At 40.0% G+C, this 21,670-nt stretch overlaps 1 protein-coding gene across 3 annotated transcripts in view; it reads right to left on the reverse strand.

The window, feature by feature from the left end:
- Positions 1–21,670, reverse strand: part of LOC125460308 (host cell factor 1-like) — a 106,098-nt gene that overhangs the window by 79,330 nt on the left and 5,098 nt on the right. For all 3 annotated transcript variants that reach the window (XM_048547648.2, XM_059649718.1, XM_048547649.1), the window contains 3 exons: positions 7,896–8,044; positions 4,336–4,496; positions 354–562 (listed from right to left, as the gene is read on the reverse strand). In XM_048547648.2, the coding sequence (XP_048403605.1) occupies positions 354–562; positions 4,336–4,496; positions 7,896–8,044 (519 nt within the window). The remainder of the gene's footprint in view (positions 1–353; positions 563–4,335; positions 4,497–7,895; positions 8,045–21,670) is intronic.

The raw sequence follows: 21,670 nt of genomic DNA on the forward strand, positions 1-21,670 counted from the left end.
AAGTTTCTACAGTTCAGTTGATGGCACAACCATAAGATCAGAGGTCCGATGCTGGACCATTTTTCTATGCAAAGTTACCTAATCTTAATTACCTGTGTTGTTGCTATGATAGCCCAAAGGGGAGATGCAAATCAGGCCTCTAAATAAAGTTGAAAGCAAACAAAAATCAGTTTTTCTAGCTTATAAAAATGGGGATACTGGACTCGATTTCAGCAAGTCTTCACCAGATGTGGTATGATTATCCAGAAAGTAGCGCGCAGAAGCCATACAGTCCACTTCACTAGAGCATTTTCAAACGTTAGAGCTCCTAAAACAGATTTGTCAACAGCACAGAAATAGAATAGTAAATTTACCAATATCCAGTATCCACAGATCTCCAAGTCGACAGCCACTCATTCCACCATAGATGACAAGCTTTGGTTTTTTATTGTCTTTGTTGCGATACACGACTGCCGTGTGAGACTCTCTGGGTGGCGGTGGTGAGCCATAGGTGACCGGTATGTCCCATCCCACAACCCCCGACCCTGGCTTCAGTTCCAATATATACAGGTCATTCAAATACCTTACAAAAAAAAAAGGACAAAGTATTTTTGAATGAAAATCAGAATATTTAGATTTTATGCTCAATTCTGCAGATACTTTGGTCATGATTCCAGCTGATGTCATTACTGGACAAGACAGATCCCAGACTGTTTGAGGGATCATATTTTGATTTATTCTTCTTTTTAAATAAGTTGGCCTCACTTAAAAGATAAACATGTAATGCTGCAGATTTGGTTTCAAAATTAAACTGAAGAAGTTATTATGTGAAAAAAATTAAGTTGGAGTAAAGCAAACCATTTAGATACAAACATATGCAGAATGCTGGAGAAACTCAGCAGATTAGACAGCATCTGATGAGAGTGAAACAGAGTTAACATTTTGGAGTTGGTTCCGAAGTCATACTGGACTTGAAATATTAACTCAGTTTGTCTCTCCAAGAGGTTCTGCCAGATCTGCCTAATTTCTCCAATATTCTGTGTCTCTTTCTGTTTTCCAGTATTCATAGCATTTTGCTTTAAAACTTGTGTTATGTGCAAATTAAAATTTAAAAACACATGGCAAAAATATAACTCCATTAATATTAAAAGCACTCCTTTACATTATGCACACCGGAGAGCATTCCCTTCTCTATTACTCCTATAAGGGCTTAATTTAACTGGGACTTAAACTAGTCTTGCGAGTTGGATGCGGTCTCTTCCTGGAACCTTCATACAACTGAGCTTAAAAACATTTTCAGTTTCAAATACTCATTTCAGGATTTCAAACAAACACTTCTGGTTTGGAACATTTACCAAACTATTTACATTGAGGTAACCGATTTGTAACAATTCTAAACTATTCGTTTCTAAAGTGCAACTGCTTGACGCACCCAGATTCAGCCAAGAATCACAGAAAACTGCCAAACTGAAAGTAAATCATTTTTTCCTGCAAGCTAGTCAAAAGAAAAGAAAAATCAATCCTCAAACAGTTAAACTGGAGTCCAGTGAACAATTGTTTATTTGGTTTACTCAAATCGTCCCAATGTAAACGAAAACCTATTGCACTCTTGGGTACTGTGTTTCAAAATAAAATACTGTGGCTACAGAAATGTTTACAAATTAGTCATTTAACCTCTTCAGATCAATGGAAACCTACACCCAGCCAGCATAAACCTCAAAATTAAATTATGTTAAACTTATATAAATCACATCATACATCACACTTTACTGAATAGGTAACGTAAACAGATGGAGCAATTTATGCTTAAATATGAATCTGGAAAATATCAAGGAAAGCAGGTAGGAGGGGTGGGAAGGCAAAAAAGCAAAGTTAAGAATTATCAGATCAACCATGATCTCAGCGAATAGCAGAATAGACTCGACAGGCAGTACGGCCTAGAGCATAGAACATAGAGCACAGTACAGGCCCTTCGGACCTCGGTGTTGCACTGACCTGTGAAACCAAACTGAAGCCCATCTAACCTATACAATCCATTATCATTCATATGTTTATCCAATGACTATTTAAATGCCCTTAAGGTTGGCAAGTCTACTACTGTTGCAGGCAGGGCATTCCACGCCCTTACTACTCTGAGTAAAGAACCTACCTCTGACACGTGTCCTGTATCTATTACCCCTCAATTTAAAGCTATGTCCCCTTGTGCTAGCCATCTCCATCCGAGGAAAAAGGCTCCCACCGTCCCCCCTATCTAGTCCTCTAATCATCCTGTATGTCTCTATTAGGTCACCTCTTAACCTCCTTCTGCTTTCACATCATGTGGTCTTATATCCAGATTTGGGCTGACAATTGGCAACTAACTTTATACCACACGAATGACGTCAATGACTATCTCTAACAAGAGAGATTCTGACTTTCATCCTTGACAGACAATGGCATAATCATTGCTGAATCTACCAACATCAACATGCTGGAAGTTGTCATTGACCAGAGACTGAATTGGACACACTATATAAACATTGTGGCTACTAGTGCAGGCCAGAGGCTAGGAATTCTGTAGTGAGTAATTCACCTCCTGACTCCCCAAAGCCTGTTCACCATCTACAAGGCACATGTCAGGACCATGATGGAATATACCCCAATTGTATGGATGATTGCAGCTCCAACAACATGCAAGAAACTTAATACCATCCATGACAAAGAAGCCTGCTTGATTGGCATCATATCCACAAAAAATCATTCCCTCCATCACTGACACTCAGTAGCAGCAGCAAGTATCATCGACAAAATACACTGCAGAAAATCACAATTGCTCCTGGGACAGCACCTTCACTGCCAACCCCTGCAGGCTCCCTTCCAAGCTACACTCCCATCTTGTCTTTGAAGTATATTGCTGCTGTTCATTCAATATTGCTGGATGAAAGTCTGTGAATCATTTGCTTAATGGGGTTTGGGGGGGGGGGGGGGGTATCCACAATAAATAAATCGCAGTACTTGATGGTTGCTGCTTACCAGCATGTTCTCAAAGCTAAACAGAGATGGACAATAAAATCGCTGGCCAAACCAGCATCATCTAGGAGAGAAAGGATAGTGAAAGCTACCATTCTATCATGAGCACAAACAGTTAGTTATCGACAACCTTCAGGGAAGGGAACCTACAATTCCTAACTTGTCTGGCTTATGAGGACTGCAATCTGACAAGACCAGAGGAACAAAAATCAGTTATTCAGCCTCTCAATTAAATCACACCTTAAACTCCATCTACTTGCAACCAGAACAGTAATTGCTGGAAAAACTCAGCCCTGGTGGCATGAGAAGAGAAAGCAAAGTTAATGTTTCAGATCCAGTGACCCTTCTCCAATTAATTGCCTTTGTTCCAATGCCTTGAAACCCCAACCTAATAAAAACATCTGGATCCCAGTACCATAAAATTTGAATCATTCCACAGACTCGAGGGAAGAGTTTCATCACTCCACTATTTTTGTACGAAAACACGTTTCCTGATTTCACAGAATCGCTGTAACTTGAACATTCTGCTTCTTATGCTAATTTAATTCAACGTACCATGTATATAATGTGCAATTTTAACATTCAGCCCTCTTCTTTTGGCTTCTCCCACTGAAGATTTTCTGTGCTTTCTCTATTATTTTTCAGAAGGATTATCACTAGAATTGCTGGAAGATCACGGAGTAGGTCTTCCATAACTTTAACTGAAAATAATCTAAATCTTAACCAACATTTACAGATTTTCATTGCACTCTACATTCACAATGTAACCAATGTGACAGTTAAAAAATCTCAAAATGCAGGCTTCACATAGTCATAAATAACACTACTGACGTTTAAGTTAGAAACCGCCATTTGAGTCAGGCTTCCACAGTACCTTCAGGCTGAAGTTGAGAAGTCAGACTGTGAATAGCCCACAATTTAAGTTGCTGGTGAAATAAACAACCGTGCGTGTTTTATTTCTCATTTGCTCCCTGCACAAAAAGTGTGAATTTATCTTCTCAAAGTGCAAGTTCAAACTAAAAAGAATTGACTTGTTTTTAAAGACAATACATGATGCTATCCCTGCATCATGCGTTCTTACAATCACAGGAAAAGGACTCATGGCCTTGACAATGGTCTCAGATAGTCAGCAGAAACACAAAGCTGAACTGGTTTCGTTCTCAATTCCAGGATGCGGCCGTGCCTCTTTAATACTAAATCAGAAAGCATCTTTCATTTTCTCTTCACAACTTAATCAAATATGTTGCTCTCTTGGAATTAACTCACTATCACGTTTTAAATTCTGGATGACTATCAAGGTTGAAAAAGGAGAAGTTTTGAAAGAGAGAAATCACCCAGGTTTCTTACCGCGGAATATTGTTTTTTGGATCTTCACTGTCATTAGCTAATCCCCCAAATAAATAACATTTATTGTCAATTACAGAAAAGCAATGTCCAAGACGAGCACATGGTGGGGGACCATTTTTGGGAGCTTTGGCTTTCAACTTTTTCCATTCCCATCTGCTAGCCTGGAAAACAAGAGTAGAGTAACATTAATAATTGCTGATTTCTTCCCTGAATATTACCCAGCTGTGATGTTGATTTCACAGCCTTAGAGAGTGTCAAAACTATGTTAAGATTTCAAAATTAGTACTGCAGGCTAATCTTGGACAGGAGTCTCATTCATAAGAGAACAGCTGTATGACTAAAACATACTTTACCAGCACAAATATAGATAATAAAAGCCTTTTGTATTTCACAATAGATTTGATAAAATTAAAATAAATCCAAAAGACAACTTAAAAATGCCTTCAAATAATTTTCTAAGAAGGACAGTGTGGTTCTTAACCCTTTTACCACAACTACCTGCATTTATTCAGGGGAGAGGGGGTAAAAAAAAACTTCCTTTTCAAACAGTAGGATTCCAAGTTTGATTGTGATGAAATTAGTTGGTTTCAGCAAGGTAGGATTCTGTAAATGACCTTTGCACATCCAGGGTAAAAAAGTGAAAAGTTGACTCGAGCTGCCACTTCTTATTAACAGCCAATGATTTTCCCCTCTTCTCTTTACTATCCCAGCTCCTACAAAACTGCACATGCAGTGAGGTGGGTATTACATTCACCGTTGCTTGCATTCTCATGGACACCAAAATAAAGCATTTGAGAGTTATTATGGTACACCTATCTCTGGACCAAAAAATCCAACTTCAAGTCCCACCTGCCCTGGAAATTTAGCATGTCTGAACAGGTGAGTAGAAGTAATTATAGCTTAGCTGTGAAGGGTTCCATGAAAAGACAGATTCTCAGTTGGGTTGTGCATTTGCACAGAGTGGTTACCTGCTGAGTGGAATTATACACTAACCTAGATCATTACCCTTTCAGCAGGCAAAACAAAATTAGTGTCACATGGAATGCTAAACATTTAAACTAATGGAACAAAATCACTATTAGTTTTTAAACAAGACTGAACACTCATGCATGAATTATCTACTGCACTATTGTAGAGCCTAGTGATCTGGAATAATCCATTGTTCTTGGATGAATAAGTTATTGTACGGACAGCCAGCAATTCCTGATCTCAGAGCTAGTTCTCCTCCCATCCACCTTCCAAAATTTTTAAAACGAGAGAAAATTTCCTGTCCTCTATTCTTGTAAATGTAATGTCTCTATGGAAGTATTCTGGTCACTGAGAACTTCAGAACAATAGACAAACAAATTTTGCTGATTAGCTGGTTCAAAGTGTATGGTGCAACATCAAAATGCTTAAATTAATCATGTCATTAGGAAGTCATTGCAAAGAGTCCAATGTCTTTGTGTCTTTTTAAATTGTTTCTACTGTAAGCAAAAGACATGACACACAGAGGTGGTGCCAGGGGACTGGAGGACAGCTTATGTGGTCCCTCTTTTCCTGAAGTGCAATTGATGTAATCTGGGGAATTACAGACCAGTGAGTCTCAAATCAGTTGTAGGAAAAGTATTTGAGAAAATTCCGAAGGAGTGAATTAAATCTCCATTTAGAGAGGCAAGGTTTGATCAGGGATAATCAGTATGGCTTTGTCAGACAGAGGTCATGCCTAACAAATATGGCGAAACTTTCTGATGAGGTGATTAAGTGTCTGGAATGAGGATAGTGCAGTTGTTGTAGTTTAAAAGAATTTCAGCAAGGCCATTAACAAGATCCCACGTGGTAGATTAATAATTAAAAAAGGGAAAAGCACGCAACATCTGAACATTCATCATTTTCTGATAAAGGATCTAGGCCTGAAACGTCAGCCTTCTTGCTCCTATGAGGCTGCTTGGCCTACTCTGTTCATCCAGCTCTACACCTTGCTATCTTGGAATCTCAGGGTGTTTGTCCACAAATCACTGAAAATAACAGGTAGGTTAAGATTGTAGTTAAGTGCTTGGATGAGGACTTGAAATGTCATAATATTCAAGGCTATTTGTCTAGAGCTAGAAAATGGGACTACTTTAGATTTATTGCAGATTTGGCAGTGCAGTTCAACGGGCTGAAGGGCCTGTTCAACAATGTATGATTTGTATGATTTATTCAGACTGTATCATAGAGAATTTGTTTTGAACACAACAGTATGAATGTGCTGAAAGCTCCATGGACTCAATTTTATTTTGGAAAATATTTCCTGGAACTGAAGAGTTAAAGTGTTCCAGTGATGTTAATATGTGGCTGAAGAGCCTAAACATGAAACAAGCCCAAAAACACAAAACAACCCCAAAAATACTGTAAGACTGTAAAGTTCATGAACTATGAGGAATATTTCATTGAACACATACCAAGAACTTTCCAACAAGAGATCGACTTGCCTAACGAGTCAGTGGCTACACATGATCAATCCATGTACTACTTAGAGTAATAAAGCACGGAAACATGCCTTTCAGTCCAAAATAGTCAATGCTGACTACGGTACCCACTCAGCAAGTTCCAATTGCCCACATTTGGTCTATATCCCTCTAAACCATTCTCATCCATGTACCAATCCAAATGTTTTTTTTTAAAATGCTGCTCTTGTACCTGCCTCAACCACTTTCTCCAGCAGCCCATTTCATATATGCACCACTCTGTGTGAAGAAGTTGTCCCTCAGGTCCTCCTTAAAATTATGCCCTCCAGTTTTCAGCTCCCCATCCCTGGGAAAAAGACTATATTTACTCATTCTATCTATGCTCCTCATGATTTTATACACCTCAATAAGGTCACCCTTCATTCTCCAACAGAATAAAGTCCTACTCTGGCCAACTTCTCCCTATAATTCAATTTCATGCTCAATCTCTGGTCTGTTGATGAATGTCAGCTGAACAATAGCAGGTGGGGAAACACTTTTTTAAAAACTCCCAAACTTTATGCAGGGAAGGGGTGGCAGAAACAAAGTTTAAAAAAAAAACACACAAGTAGCAAGATCAGTTAATATTGCAGTCTTTCACTTGAAACACAGTTGAAATCATGCAGGTACTTTTCTGAGGGAAATCTTCAGATTTTCACATATTATTTGCCCTAACTCCTGCTGGTTCTCCAAAAGAAAGCTGAGCTAATACTGCAGAGGTAACAAGGTGTAGAGCTGGATGAACACAGCAGGCTAAGGAGAATCAGAGAAGCAGGAAAGCTGACATTTTGGGTTTGGACCCTTCTTCAGAAATAGAGCCCATTTCTGAAGAAGGGTCCAGATCCGAAACGTCAGTTTTCCTGCTCCTCTGACGCTGCTTCTCCTACTGTGTTCATCCAGCTCTACACTTTTTTTATCTCAGATTCTCCAGCATCGGCAGTTCCTACTAATTCTGCAGAGAGTTATTTTGTGTTATAGACATCAGGAGATGTCACCCATTAGACAAAAAAATTGTATCGATGTAAAAGAAAAAGTTATTTTATCTTAATTTCTCAGGATGCCTCAAAAAACACTTCATAAGCAATACGTTACCTGCAGCTCATAGAGCTCATTGCTGTACTTTCCATACTCCACCATGCCACCGAACACCAACAGTCGAGTACCATCACATACGAATCCGTAAGCCGCACAGCCTGCCGGAATGTCCCCCCTCACCGCTGGGATGAACCACTGATTGGTTGCTAAAGGCGAACAAAAAAAGATAGAAAGTGACATTTCCCTACTGTACCCCAATATCAATGTACTAAATAAGGCCTATTATTTTACTTACATAGGACTTTATCACAGCAAAAACATAACAGACTTGCATTGATGAGATGTAATTAGATATAACAGTATTACAGTTGAATACAGGCAATTACATAGGCGTGAGGGAGGAGCTGACCAGAATTGACTGGGAGAGGAGCTTAGCAGGAATGACAGAAGAACAGCAATGTCAGAAGTTTCTGGGAGTAATTCAGGAAACAGCACAAAATTCATCCCTAGGATTAAGGAGCATATTAAAGGGAGGGCGACGCAACATGGCTGATAAGGGAAGTCAGAGATAGCATAAAAACATAACAGAAAGCATACAATGTGAAGGACAACTTAAAAAAAAGAAATAAACGAGGGAGAAGACTAAGTAGGAGGATAAGCTAGCCAGAAATATAAAAAGAAGATTGCAAGAATTCTTTAGATATATAAAAGTGCAAAAGATACGCAAAAAAGTGGGGCATTAGGCTGCTGGAAAATGACAATAGAGAAGTAGCAATGGGGAATAAAGAAATGGCTGAGGAACTGAACAAGTCCTTTGCATCAGTCTTTAGAGTGGAAAACACTAGCAACATCCTATTTGAGGTGGTAACAAGCAGGTTAGACAAAGGAGAGCTAACGGATGTTATCTACTTGGACTTCTAGAAGGCCACTGACAAGGTACTGCACAGGAGGCTGCTGAGTAAGATAACAGCCCATGGTGATACAGGCAAAGTCCTAGCATGGATGGAAGATTGGCAGAAAGCAGAGTGGGGGTAAAAGGGTCCTTCTCAGGACAGCAGCCAATGACTAGTGGCATTCTGCAAGGGTCAGTGTTGGGAGCACAACTTTTCATTTTATACATTAATAATCTAGATGAAACAACTGACAGCATTCTGCTAAGTTTGCAGATGGTACAAAGATAGGTGGAGGGACAGGTAGTATTGAGGAGACGGGAAGCCTACAGCGGGATTTAAACCAGATTAGAGAGTAGAAAATGAAGTGGCAGATGGAATTAGGATGGCAGATGGTGTGCTTCAAGAATCTGTTTTGGGTCCACTCCTGTTTGTCATTTTTATAAATGACTTGGATGCAGGCATAGGTGGATGGGTTAGTAAGTTTGCAGATGACACTAAAGTCGGTGGAGTGGTGGACAGTATGGAAGAATGTTGTAGGTTGCAGGGAGACTTGGATAAACTGCAGAATTGGGCAGAAAGGTGGCAAATGGAGTTCAATGTGGATAAATGTGAGGTGATTCACTTTGGGAAGAATAATAGGAAGGCAGAATACTGGGTCAATGGAAAGATTCTTGGTAGTATGGATGTGCAGAGGGATCTTGGTGTCCATGTACATAGACCCCTGAAAGTTGCCACCCAGGTTGATAGTGCTGTTAAGAAGGCTTATGGTGTGTTAGGTTTTATTGGTAGGGGGATTGAGTTCCGGAGCCATGATGTCATGCTGTAACTGTACAAAACGCTAGAGCGGCCTCACTTGGAACATTGCGTGCAGTTCTCGTCGCCCCATTACAGGAAGGATGTGGAAGCATTGGAAAAGGTGCAAAGGAGATTTACCAGGATGGTCTGGTCTGGAGCGAAGGTCTTATGAAGAAAGGCTGATGGACTTGGGTCTGTTCTCATTGGAGAGAAGGAGGCTAAGAGGGGATTTAGAGACACACAAGATGATCAGAGGATTAGATAGGGTGGACAGTGAGAGTCTTTTTCCGAGGATGATGACGTCAGCTTGTACGAGGGGGCACAGCTACAAATTGAGGGGTGATAGATTTAAGACAAATGTCAGAGACAGGTTCTTTACTCAGAGTGGTAAGGGCGTGGAACACCCTGCTTGCCAATGTAGTTAACTCAGCCACATTAGAGGCATTTAAACAGTCCTTGGATAAGCAGATGGATGATGATGGGATAGTGTAGGGGGATGGGCTTAGATTAGTTCATAGGTCGGCGCAACATCGAGGGCCAAAGAGCCTGTTCTCCGTTGTATTGTTCTATGTAGTACGTGGTAAAGTGAGTAATCACGCAATTTGAAAGGAAGAATAGAGGCAGAGACTATTTTCTGAATGGGGAGGAAATTCAGAAATCTGAAGTGCAAAGGGACTTGGGTGTCCTAGTCCAGGATTCAGCTTGCAGGTTGAGTTGTTGTTAGGATGGCAAATTGAATATTGGCATTTAATTCGAAAGGACTAGAATATAAATGTAGAAATGTACTTCTGAGGCTTTATCAGTCTCTGGTCAGACCATATTTGAATATTCAGGGTACATTTGAACCCCGTATCTCAGGAAGGATATACTGGCCCTGGAACGGGTCTAGAGGAGGTTCATGAGAACGATCTGAAGAATGAAAGGTTCAACATATGAGAAACATCTCAGGATTCTGGGTCTATAATTGGAGTTTAGAAGGATGAGGGGGAGATCTAATTGAAACTTATAGAACACTGAAAGACAAAGGTACAGCGGATATTGGGAAGATGTTTCCATTAGCAGGACAGACTACGGCCAAAAGGCACAGCTGTAGAGTAAAGTAAGACCCTTTAGAATGGAGATGAGGAGAAATTTCTTCAGCCACAGAGTGGTGAATCTATGGAATTAATTTCCACAGAAGGCTGTGGATGCCAGGTCATCGAATATATTTAAGATGGAGACAGAAAGGCACTTGATTGTTAAGGGGATTCAAGTTTATGGGGAGAAGACGGGAAATTGGGGCTGAGAAATTTCAGGCATGATTGAATGGCGAAGCAGACTTGATGGGCTGAATGACCTAATTCTGCTGCTTTGTCTCATGGTCTTATGCTGTCATTGATGTAATTTATGCTGTAATTTGATAATGACCAACTAATCTGTTTTGTTGATGGGTCAGAAAATCTTCCATGTGCTTCTTTGGAATGCGGCCATAGGATCTTTTACTTCCACCCAAGCTGACTGATGCGGCCTTTGCTAAACATCTTATTAGAAAGATGGCTCCTCAGACAACGTTGTATTCCCTCAACACTGTTTTGTAATGTCCAATTGCACATTTTTGGGATCAAGTCCTGGAATGGGCATTGAACCTTTTGACTCGTAGGCAAGGGGGTTGCTACTGAGCCAGTCATCTCTAAAATATCTTTAAAAAATTATTTCTTACAACATGTTAATTTTGACATGGACTAATACATCAGCAAACACGGGGAGGCTGGGAGACTGTGTGATTCTACATCTGCTCACATGCAAAGGTAAGAAGAACGCTGCTGATGGGGAGTCCAGAACCAGGGGTCACAGCTTAAGGATATGTGGTAGGCCATTTAAGACTGAGATGAGGAGAACTTTCTTCATCCAGAGAATGTTGAACCTGTGGAATTCTCCACCACAGAAAGTGATTGAGGACAAAACATCAAATATTTTTAAAGTAGTAGTTAGAAATAAGCTCTTTAGGTTAAGGCAATCAAATGGTACAGGGAGAAAGCAGGAACAGGATACTGAGTCGGATGATCAGCCATGATCACACAATAGCGAGGCTGGCTTGAAGAGTATAATAGCCTATTCTTGCTATTTTCTATGTAAAATAAAAAAGTTTATAGAACTAATAATGAATACCACAACATTGACATGGAACTTGGCATTTAATGGGGTCAGGAAAAATTTAAGAACGCTATCTGAAGCCTTAGCTAAAAAGCACTGAATTTTAAATAAGCTTTCCAAGATGATGGGGAAGAGAATATTCTAGATAGTTCATTTGAAACTGAATTTTTAAAAATAAAATTACTCATCAGACACGGGTGTCACTGACGAGCCCATCATTTATTGCATGTTAGTAGCTGCCCTCAAGAAGGTAAAAGTGCGCTAAATTCTTGAATAGCTGCAGTCATGTGCTGTAAGCGTACATTTGCCTCTTTGAGGTGAGCAGAAGGTAATATAGAAGACCTGACAACAAAAGATGGGTTACAGGGCTGGGACAGGCTGCAGAGATAGTAGTAGTCACGGATTTTAAATTATTTAGGAGATGATTGTGACAGAACAACGTGGGGATAATTCTCAAGTCGAGCTAATGAAAAATTACGGACATGCTAGGATTAAGGGACGCCGGTTCACTGACAAGTTAACTGCTGGCAAAACCAAATTAACAGTTGAAGCAGCCTGGTTAAATATTTCAGCACTCCCAACTGTAACTCAAATTTCAAGGAGCAGGAAAGACATTGTAAGATTATGGGCATCCAGTATAAATAGACATCCAAAGATAAGATTCACGTACCACCGTTAATAAAGTGATACAAGTAGACAAGCTGTAGTTGGTGCCCTAAGTGGAATAATGGGTATCATTAGTCAGATCACTTGTTAAAAGTTAAAATTTGATGAACAAAAGTTTGGCACTTGACTATGTTCTATTTTGTCTCAACAAAAAAAAAACACTACAGGTAACCCAAGAACTGCTTTGTTGCTGTGGGGGAAAAAAAAGTTTAAAGATGTAGATTTCAAAACTTTTCCAAATAAACAAAGTCATGATGCAAAAATCATTGCAGTGATAGAAAATGATGTAATGCAATTTGTATGCAATTGGCCATCACCAAAGGCAACACGTTAAATGAAATAATTTCATCATAAGAAAAACAGTCTCACTTCTTGAACTGTTATTTTAACCAAACAAACAATCAGGGGAGAATGATTGTGTCACACATTTAAAATAAATTCTATTCAGGGAGAATTACTCAAGAGATTAAAGCATTGAGAAAGGGAATAATCTACAGAAAGAGTGAAAAAGAAATAGAGATTTTTGCACCAAGTTTATTTTGGCATTTTATATCTAAGTATTTGCCAGTTACAAAACCTTTCAGCATTTCCCATGCTCACTAACTGTGCAACAATTTTCATTTTAAAATTTGTAACTTTTAATATAGTAAAATGACCCAAAAAGCATAAACAATTTTTTTAAAAAGCGATGCCAAAGACACAGAGATATCAGGACAAGGGAATAGCCAAACAACTTTTAAGCAGCTTCTCGAAAGGAGATGTTGGGCATAGAAGAGCTGAGGGAGACAATTCTACACAGTTGGCCGGCATGGCTGAAGACATGGCGGTTAATGGTTAAATAGTGAAATTCAGGGAAGGACAGATGCCAGGCATCTGCAAAGGTCTCAGTGGGCTCTAAGAGCTCAATGTAATGTGAAAGGTGGGTGAAGACGTAAAGTGGAGAACATGTAGAGACATGTGTTTATGTTTTACACACATGGAGCAATCAGACAGAAGAAAGTTCCAGCTGAAAACAGCTGGCAGGAAAATGCAAAATTAAGTTCTGATGGAACTTAAAATCTTGTCCAGGGAAAGCAATTCCAAAAGGTCAAGCTCCAACTTCTCAGCCTCAGAAAAAGATCTGTTACATAAAAGGCGACATTTTTCCATTTCTCATTCCAGTTTTTTTAAGTATGTCTCATCAGATTTCTGAACAGATTGTGTTAGGGCTGGTATTTGTGGCTTGTGCATATTCTTTTAAGGAACTGGCCATATTCATCTCATTTTGATAACCTAAGGAGCACAGAATGACAAAATATACCCATACAGTTAAAAAGCAGACAGAAATAATCCAAACTAATTGAACAAAAACCCTCTTCTCAGGTTTCTCCCCGCATGACCTCGGACATATGTCAATTATTCATATAAAAGCAAAATATGGTGAAAATTATAAAAGGTGAAATGCATTTAGAAAATGCTAGAGAAATTCAGCAGGTCTGGCAGGAGTGTGGAGACAGAAACAGCGATCTAAAAACTCTTCTTTGGAAGGTTCCTATGAGAAGGTATTCGTGAGCTGTCTTCCTGACATACTGTCGCCCTCAATGACCATCAATGTCATTAGGGAGGGAGTTTCGGGATTTTCATCCAGTAACACTTCAGGAACCACGATATTACCAAATCAGGATGGCGAGTGGTTTGGAGAAGAACTAACAGATGGTGGCGTTTCCATGTACCTGCTTCCCTTATCCTTTTAGATGGCAGAAAGTGCAAATTTAGAAGGTGCTGTCGAAGCAGCCTGGATGAATTTTTGCTGTGCGTCTTTTACAAGGTACACACTGCTGCTATTGAGCGTCAATGGTTGAGGGAGTGAACATTTGTGGATGTAGTGCCAATCAACTGGTTACTTTGTCCTGCATGGTGTCAAGCTTCTCAAGTGCTGTTAAAACTACACTCATCCTGGCAAGTAGGGAGCATTCAATCACACTCCTGACTAGCAGAGTTAATGGGAACTGCAGATGCTGGAGAATCCAAGACAACAAAATGTGAGGCTGGATGAACACAGCAGGCCAAGCAGCATCTCAGGAGCACAAAAGCTGACGTTTCGGGCCTAGACCCTTCATCAGAGAGGGGGACAGGGTGAGGGTTCTGGAATATATAGGGAGAGAGGGGGAGGCGGACCGAAGATGGAGAGAAAAGAAGATAGGTGGAGAGAGTATAGGTGGGGAGGTAGGGAGGGGATCGGTCAGTCCAGGGAAGACGGACAGGTCAAGGAGGTGGGATGAGGTTAGTAGGTAGGAGATGGAGGTGCGGCTTGGGGTGGGAGGAAGGGATGGGTGAGAGGAAGAACAGGTTAGGGAGGCAGAGACTTCTTGCATACAGTTTGGCGAAATTCTTCTCCCAGAATTTTTTCAAGATTTTAAACCTTTAATCCATCATTTGAGTTCCCAGGAATCAAAGAACATTGTTGATTTTGCAAAGCAAGTTGGATTTGAAGAAGTGAGAGTGAGAATGTCGAAGAGCTGCTGGAGTCCTACTGTGAAGGCCTCTGTACAGTTGATCTAAAACAACTTGTCACTGAGGGGGAAGTGGAAGCTGGAAATGAAGATGCTGCAGCAGCATGAGCACTTGCCACCTCTGTTTTGTCTTCTATCCTGACGGAAATTGAGAAGCAGTTGTGCCTCTTAAGCCGATAACGATTACAACGCAGATCGCAGCAGGGTAGCAGTTTATGAAATACGATCTTATTTGGCACCTTATGAATAGCTTCTTCATGAAAGAAAAAAGGGCAAAGCAGCAAAAACTGGGTGTAAGTTCCTTGAGGGTCAGCTTAAAAGTAGGAGACAATGAACCACAGCCACCCACTTCCGGATTAATTATTTTTCACCTTAATCCTGTAACTACAGCTACACCAGAAGGTGACGATGATGACCCTCAAGCCCCTGCATTAAACAACACAGCAACCTCAAAATCTCCTCCCGCATCAAGTCATCTCGACACTGTTTCAAGATAAGGTGTTAAAATTTATTTTTATTTCATTATTAGATCTGAATTAAACATTTATTCAAACTATGCTATCTTTCATGTTAGACTTTTCAGTAGTTTTGACTAATATTTTTTGGTGGTCTGCCCCTAAACCCCCTTTTCCCATAATCCCCATTATTTCTATAGTGTGATGTTGGTGTGCAGGAACGCAACTATTGCGTTATAGCAGAACCCCCAGTATTTTTAAACGGTAACTGAATAACAATAACATCTGCTTAGCCATTTTTGTGCCTACACCATTGCTTTAATCCATGGATTTCAAGTTTTTAACAAATCTGTTACGTGGCAATTTATCAAATGTCTTTTAGAAGTCCATTTTTATCAACAGCAACAGGTGAATTACACAACGTGACGATGGGGAAAATACAACCGTAAGCTGCAATACAAATTAAAGTCTAACTTGGCTTTGATAACTATGATGCTTGAAAAGCAAAACTAACTGCAATTTCTTTCATAGAGAATGTAGGAATTGCTAGCTTGAAAACAAAACCCAAGAACCATCCAGATTTACCTTCTACCACAATTAGTGACTGACTGAGTGATGATACATTCAGGTTTCATGACTATTCTACTCCTGATGTGCCAAAACCAGAACTTAAAAATAAGGGGAATGTTTCACGATTCCAACATTTGAAACATGATATCCAAATCCTACAAAATCAAACCAGTTCATGTCTTTTTACTCTTGAAAGACTGAACTGAGTACACAAATTAAGATCAAACATGAACCGAGACCAGTGATATAGTCTAGTAATATTTGCTAAGAGTTGCATATCTTGCTTCAGTCATTCTGGTGGCTGAAAGTCAAACACAGTTCAAAAATCTGCTAAATAAACATACAGTATTCTTTTCACACACGAGCAGCCATCTCATTCAGAGTGTAGCCAGCAGACTGAATCCGAGTTGTCATGAGTGACTGTGCACACAAGAAAGCAGGAAACAGTGTCAATTAAATAAATGCTCAAGTCTAGTGAGATCTAAATCTATAGCATTCTGACACAACGACAACGTAAATAATAATGGCTCAACAGATAATTGGATGAACCTAGCACTTTCCCACTGCCCCAAAAGTAAAGACTAACAACAATCAAGGACAGTGTAACAAATGCTAGACAAAAAGACCATCTACGTTAAACTGTAGAACATCTATAACCAGTACTCTTATAGAAGAGGAAGCAACTTGAACAAACAGCAAAAGCAATAATTTTAGTTTGGGTGCTACTGTACTGGTGACAATGTTAACAAACCTAGCAACAATCAATCAATGGTGATGTTGCTGCATGCAAATGAGCTTCAAACTTTCTTCCCGAATTTGTACAGTGAGTTTGTGATGCAACTGGAGGCACTGTGAATGCTGTACAGTTGCCTGACACTAAAGTGCACATTACAAATCTTCCATTTCTAAAATAAAAGTAGTTCTCTAGCAAAGCCAACATTTATCTTCAGTTGCTTGGAAGGTGGACGGTGTGCTGCCTTCTTGAATATAAAGGAGTGGTTTCCTAGGCAGTTAAAATCAATCACATTATTATGGGTACTGAGCAAAGTGTAGGCCAGACAGAGTAAGAATGGCAGATTCCCCTTCCTAAAGGGTCATCATTGACCAATTTGGCTCTTTTGTGTTCACCTTTACTGATGCTAGATTCCTACTAAGTTAATTAAATATAAAGCCATCAACTGTCATACTAAAATTTGAACTCATCTTTAGATTGTTAGTCTGGGCCTTGATTAATAGCCCAGTAACAGCATCTTCACCATTTGTGAAGCTACACAGCAATAAATGCATGGTAAGTAGCTGAGGCATCATGCTACGGGCAGAACTAAACAATTCCACAGTTCAAGGATCCAGATCAAAGCTCTCCAGTCCTCCTATACCTAGTCATGAATGATGGTGGATAATTCCCCAACTAATGGGAGGGGAAACCATTAAACCTCACCCCTTCAATGACTGCAGAGCCAAAGTAAAAAACGTTTGCAACCCCATCTAACAGGAAGAAATACCGAGTCGATGATCCAATGTGGCCTTCTCCTTATGTGACAAACATCACAGATGCCACTCTTAAGTGAATTTAAATTTATTTCTATTTAAATTTACATTAGCTAGAGCAAAACCTATGATCCCTGACAACTTCCTAGCTGTAGTGAGGTCTGTGTGTGCACTAGAACCAGTTGCAGCTCCAGTCTAGCCATTTCAGTACAGTTAGAACATTGGCATCTACCCAACAATACGGAAAACAGTTCAGATACATCCTGTCCACTTTAAAGGAGGAAAAATCTGATTCAGCCAATCTATTCTTGATCCACAGTAATGCTATCGAGTAACATTTACACAGTAATAACCCGCACATTGACACTTAGCTTGGATTCTGCCTTGGCCACTCAGCTCCTGATTTCAATAAATTGGACAGGCTGTCACCTGGACAATGACCACAGAACAAACTGGACTGCTACTAAACCCCTAACAGTTTCAATAGTATTCTTCAAGCATAAAAACTTGAGTGCCCTAGTCAGTTTGGCCGATAGATGACACAACCATGTTCTGTTCACAGTTGGCTCGCAACGGCCTCAAAAGTGGCCCTCGCAAGTTAGGGCCAGCCAATAAATACATCACTGACTTAATCCAGAGAAGGAATGACATACACTCAAATCCCTGGCTAGGAAAGAGGATACAGAATTTAAACTATTAATAAAGATAAAAGACTTGCATTGCCACAGTACTTTTCATAACCACTGGATTCCCCTTAGCACTTTTCCAAGCATTGAAGTACCTACTTACCCATGCTACAATCACATAAATTACAGAACTTAAAGAGTGGCAAGCAAAGGTAATGTTTAAATCCCTTACATAGCAATTTTAAAGTGAAATGTGTTTTTGTGATTTTGGCTAAGGGATAAAAATTGTACATAGCACTAGGGAGAACCTTCCAGCTCTCGTTTAAATTAGCAAATGTAAAGACATTCCTATCTATCTGAACAGTGTAATGACTACTTCTTATTTTTATGTATTTTTCATTGTGGATTGAAATGGGAAAAGAACAGTTTAAAACCTTTTGAAGTATTATTGTGTATTTAAAAAAACTCTACCTGATATTTAATCGGTATTGGGCAAGTCATGCAGCAGAAGACACCTGCAGAGGAGCTGGAGTCAAGAGGCTGGGTGCTAACAGGCCTAGTTATCAATGACAAAGGCCTTCCACTTGCCAACAACTGTGACTGGCTCCCAGTGAGCAACTTCGGGATGTGAACGTTTGGGAGAAGCCATCAGATCACTGCAAGGGGAGTAGCAGTCACTTTTCTCTGCAATAATAACAACCTTAAGCTTGAAGAAAGCCAATTTATTTTGCCAGCAGCAGTTGCTGTAAGCTTTGGCTTTTAACCAGTTGGCCAGAGATTGTGTGTGAACCCCAGCCACAAATTTCTGCACTCATGTACATGTATTTAAGAAAGCATGTACTGACAAGTCAAAAGGACCATATCAGCAAACCATGTGAACACAAACCATTCCAAATGCTTTCCCAATCTCTTGACTCACTGCACATCTTACCTTCTTTATATTTCTGGATTATGTGGATGCGTACACGAGTTAAGAGGAGCTTGAAAAGCAAGTTAGCGTTTTAACTAGTTGAGACATACATCAATAGTTCATACTAGTTTTTCATACTATTTATTATACTAGTAGCTGGAATCTGTTTACTTGCTATGCATAATTATTCTTGTCAAACACTGAAACCTGGCCTGGGCTTTCAGTCAATCCAGGCCTAAAAGACAGTAAATTGGTACATTTTGCACACTTGTTAAAATCTTTAACTTTTGTGACGACTTCAGGAACAGTGAGGCTTGATTTTCAGTGCACGAGTACATTTGATAGGCAATGCCTTCAAAAGCGCAGCATTCCTCAGCCGAACAGTAGAAGTGGCAACCTAGACTGAGTGTCAAGTCTCTGGAGTGGGGCTTGAACTCAGAAACATCAGACTCAAGATGCAAGTGTTACTTATGACCACACTATTACTGCTAGATCAAAGGGGAAGAAATAGGGAATTTGGGTTACGTCATATCCCCTGTCTTTCCCCACCATACCTCATCCTCTCCCCAGACCCTCAGCAAATGCAGTGGGGGCTGCAATGTGAAATTCATATATCTTCAAACTACAGGCAGTCATCATTAAAAAGATGAAATATTCTTATGCTACCGCTACAGCAAATTTAGTGAAAAAGCAACACAGTAGCTTTTGTGGGAGAGATGCTGCTATGCAAGGCAGGTTCAAAGAGAGGTGGGGTAAAAGTAAATAGATAACTTCTCAAATTAAAAAAGAGCCAGCAACAACAGCTGTGGGGCAGAACCAACTGATAGAAGTAGAGATGCAGGAAAATTTAAAATTAGACTCACATGTAAACAAAATAACATTGCACCCTGGGTTTTGAAATCATTCTGCAAGTTCTTGGGAGTTATTCACTTGTAAATCACAAACAGACCATGCAGCAAGGTAATACAAATCACAGGGTTGAAACTTCTATGGGTGAAAACGTTTAGAAATTGCTACACCTGTATTTATAATTGGGGTGGGGAAGATGTAAGAAAGACAAAAAAAAACACATGGCAATAGAACAGGGCTGTCACAAGTGCTCAGTTTATATTCCCATGAGGCTCTGCAGTTTACAGAACATGTAACAAAATAAAATGGTTGGCCTATATATTGGAACTTGGTAATGAAGTCATTGAACTTTGCCAAAAGTTAGATGCTGGAGCTTTTTGGTCTTGCACTCAGGACCAGAAGAAGAGTGGCAAATTTCAAACAATCACTTCTATTACTGGGAAAGAGAAATCCGATTCGTTGACAAGTTAATTGTGATAAGCAGAGGTGCTGTCGTGGAGAATGTAATGAGGAATAACAGATTCCACAAGCTCCAGGATATTTTTTAAGATGAGTTTGAATATAATCCTTTTGCTTGCAGAGACCAATCAGTACCCTTAACCCTGTGGTACAATTGTTGTAATCATTTGAAATTTGGCATTCTTGCATTTGGCCTGAGAAATACAAGAGTCTTCAGCAACATGTCTCCTTCAGTCTTGATCTCAAATTTCAAAGGGTATGAGACATACGCTGAAAATATCAACATTTCCAAACATCATTGACAATAACAAGACATGCATATGAATTACAAGACAACTCAGTGAGAGTCCACTGCTACTGCTGTCAGTTCAATACTGTAATCATGCAAGCTGCACTCAGCTTGAAAATACGCCAGTCCTCATACTGGATCATTCCTGTCGATCATAGGATCTTACCACAGTGAGCATTCACTCAAACCATAATGACTGGTTTCTCTATAAATGAGCTATCCAAATATCCCACTCTGATCCTGCTCTTTCCATGTTTGAAGTTCTCCTTATTCAAGAATCTACCTGCTCCTTTCTGAATATTATTAATTAATCTTCTTTCAACATGGTTTAAATGAAAATGCATTTCAGATCACAACATCCTGTAAGTATTTTTTCCTCAGAGATAGTAGGAACTGCAGATGCTGGAGAATCTGAGACAACAAGGGAGAGAGTTGGAGCGGGAGAGAGATCTACTGAGGTTTTTCCAGAGGGAGGAGGGTAACTTCTGAAGAAGGGTCTAGGCCCGAAACATCAGCCTTCCTGCTCCTCTGATGCTGCTTGGCCTGCTGTGTTCATCCACCTCAACACCTCATTATCTAATACTTTTTCTCCCTCAGGGTGCCTCTGGCTGTCTTGCCAAATGATTCAGCAGGAGTGCTTATCACTAGTTCAGAATGATCAAAAAATATATAAACACTCTACATATGATCTTATCCAGCTTCAGACACTAAGCAAGGACAACAAGAGAAAGAAGGAGAATTAGGCCATTCAGCCCATCTGGCCTGGATCACCATTTTATCACGGCCAGCATGTTTCTCAACCACATTCTCCTGTCTTCTCCCTGCAAGTCTTGTTCCCCGTACTGATCATTTATCATAAAGACACTCAACGACTTGGCCTCCACAGCCTTCAGGGGCAATAACATCCACAGATTCACCAATCTGTAGATGAAGAGATGCCTCATCTCCCTTCACTCAGAGGCTGTGCCCTCAGTTCCTAGTCTCTCTGGCTACTGGAAACATGTTCTCCACATCCACTCTATTCAGGCCTCTCAGTATCCTGTAAGTTTCAATTAGATCACCTTATCTTTCTAGACTCTATCGAGTATAGACCCACAGTCCTCAACTGCTCCTTATAGGTCAAGGCCTTCAACCCAGAGATTCTTCTTGTAAACTTTCTTTGCACTGACTCCAACTTCAGTACATCCTTTCTTACATACGGGACCCA

This window comes from Stegostoma tigrinum, chromosome 11, assembly GCF_030684315.1.
Source record: "Stegostoma tigrinum isolate sSteTig4 chromosome 11, sSteTig4.hap1, whole genome shotgun sequence".
Lineage (NCBI taxonomy): Eukaryota > Metazoa > Chordata > Chondrichthyes > Orectolobiformes > Stegostomatidae > Stegostoma > Stegostoma tigrinum.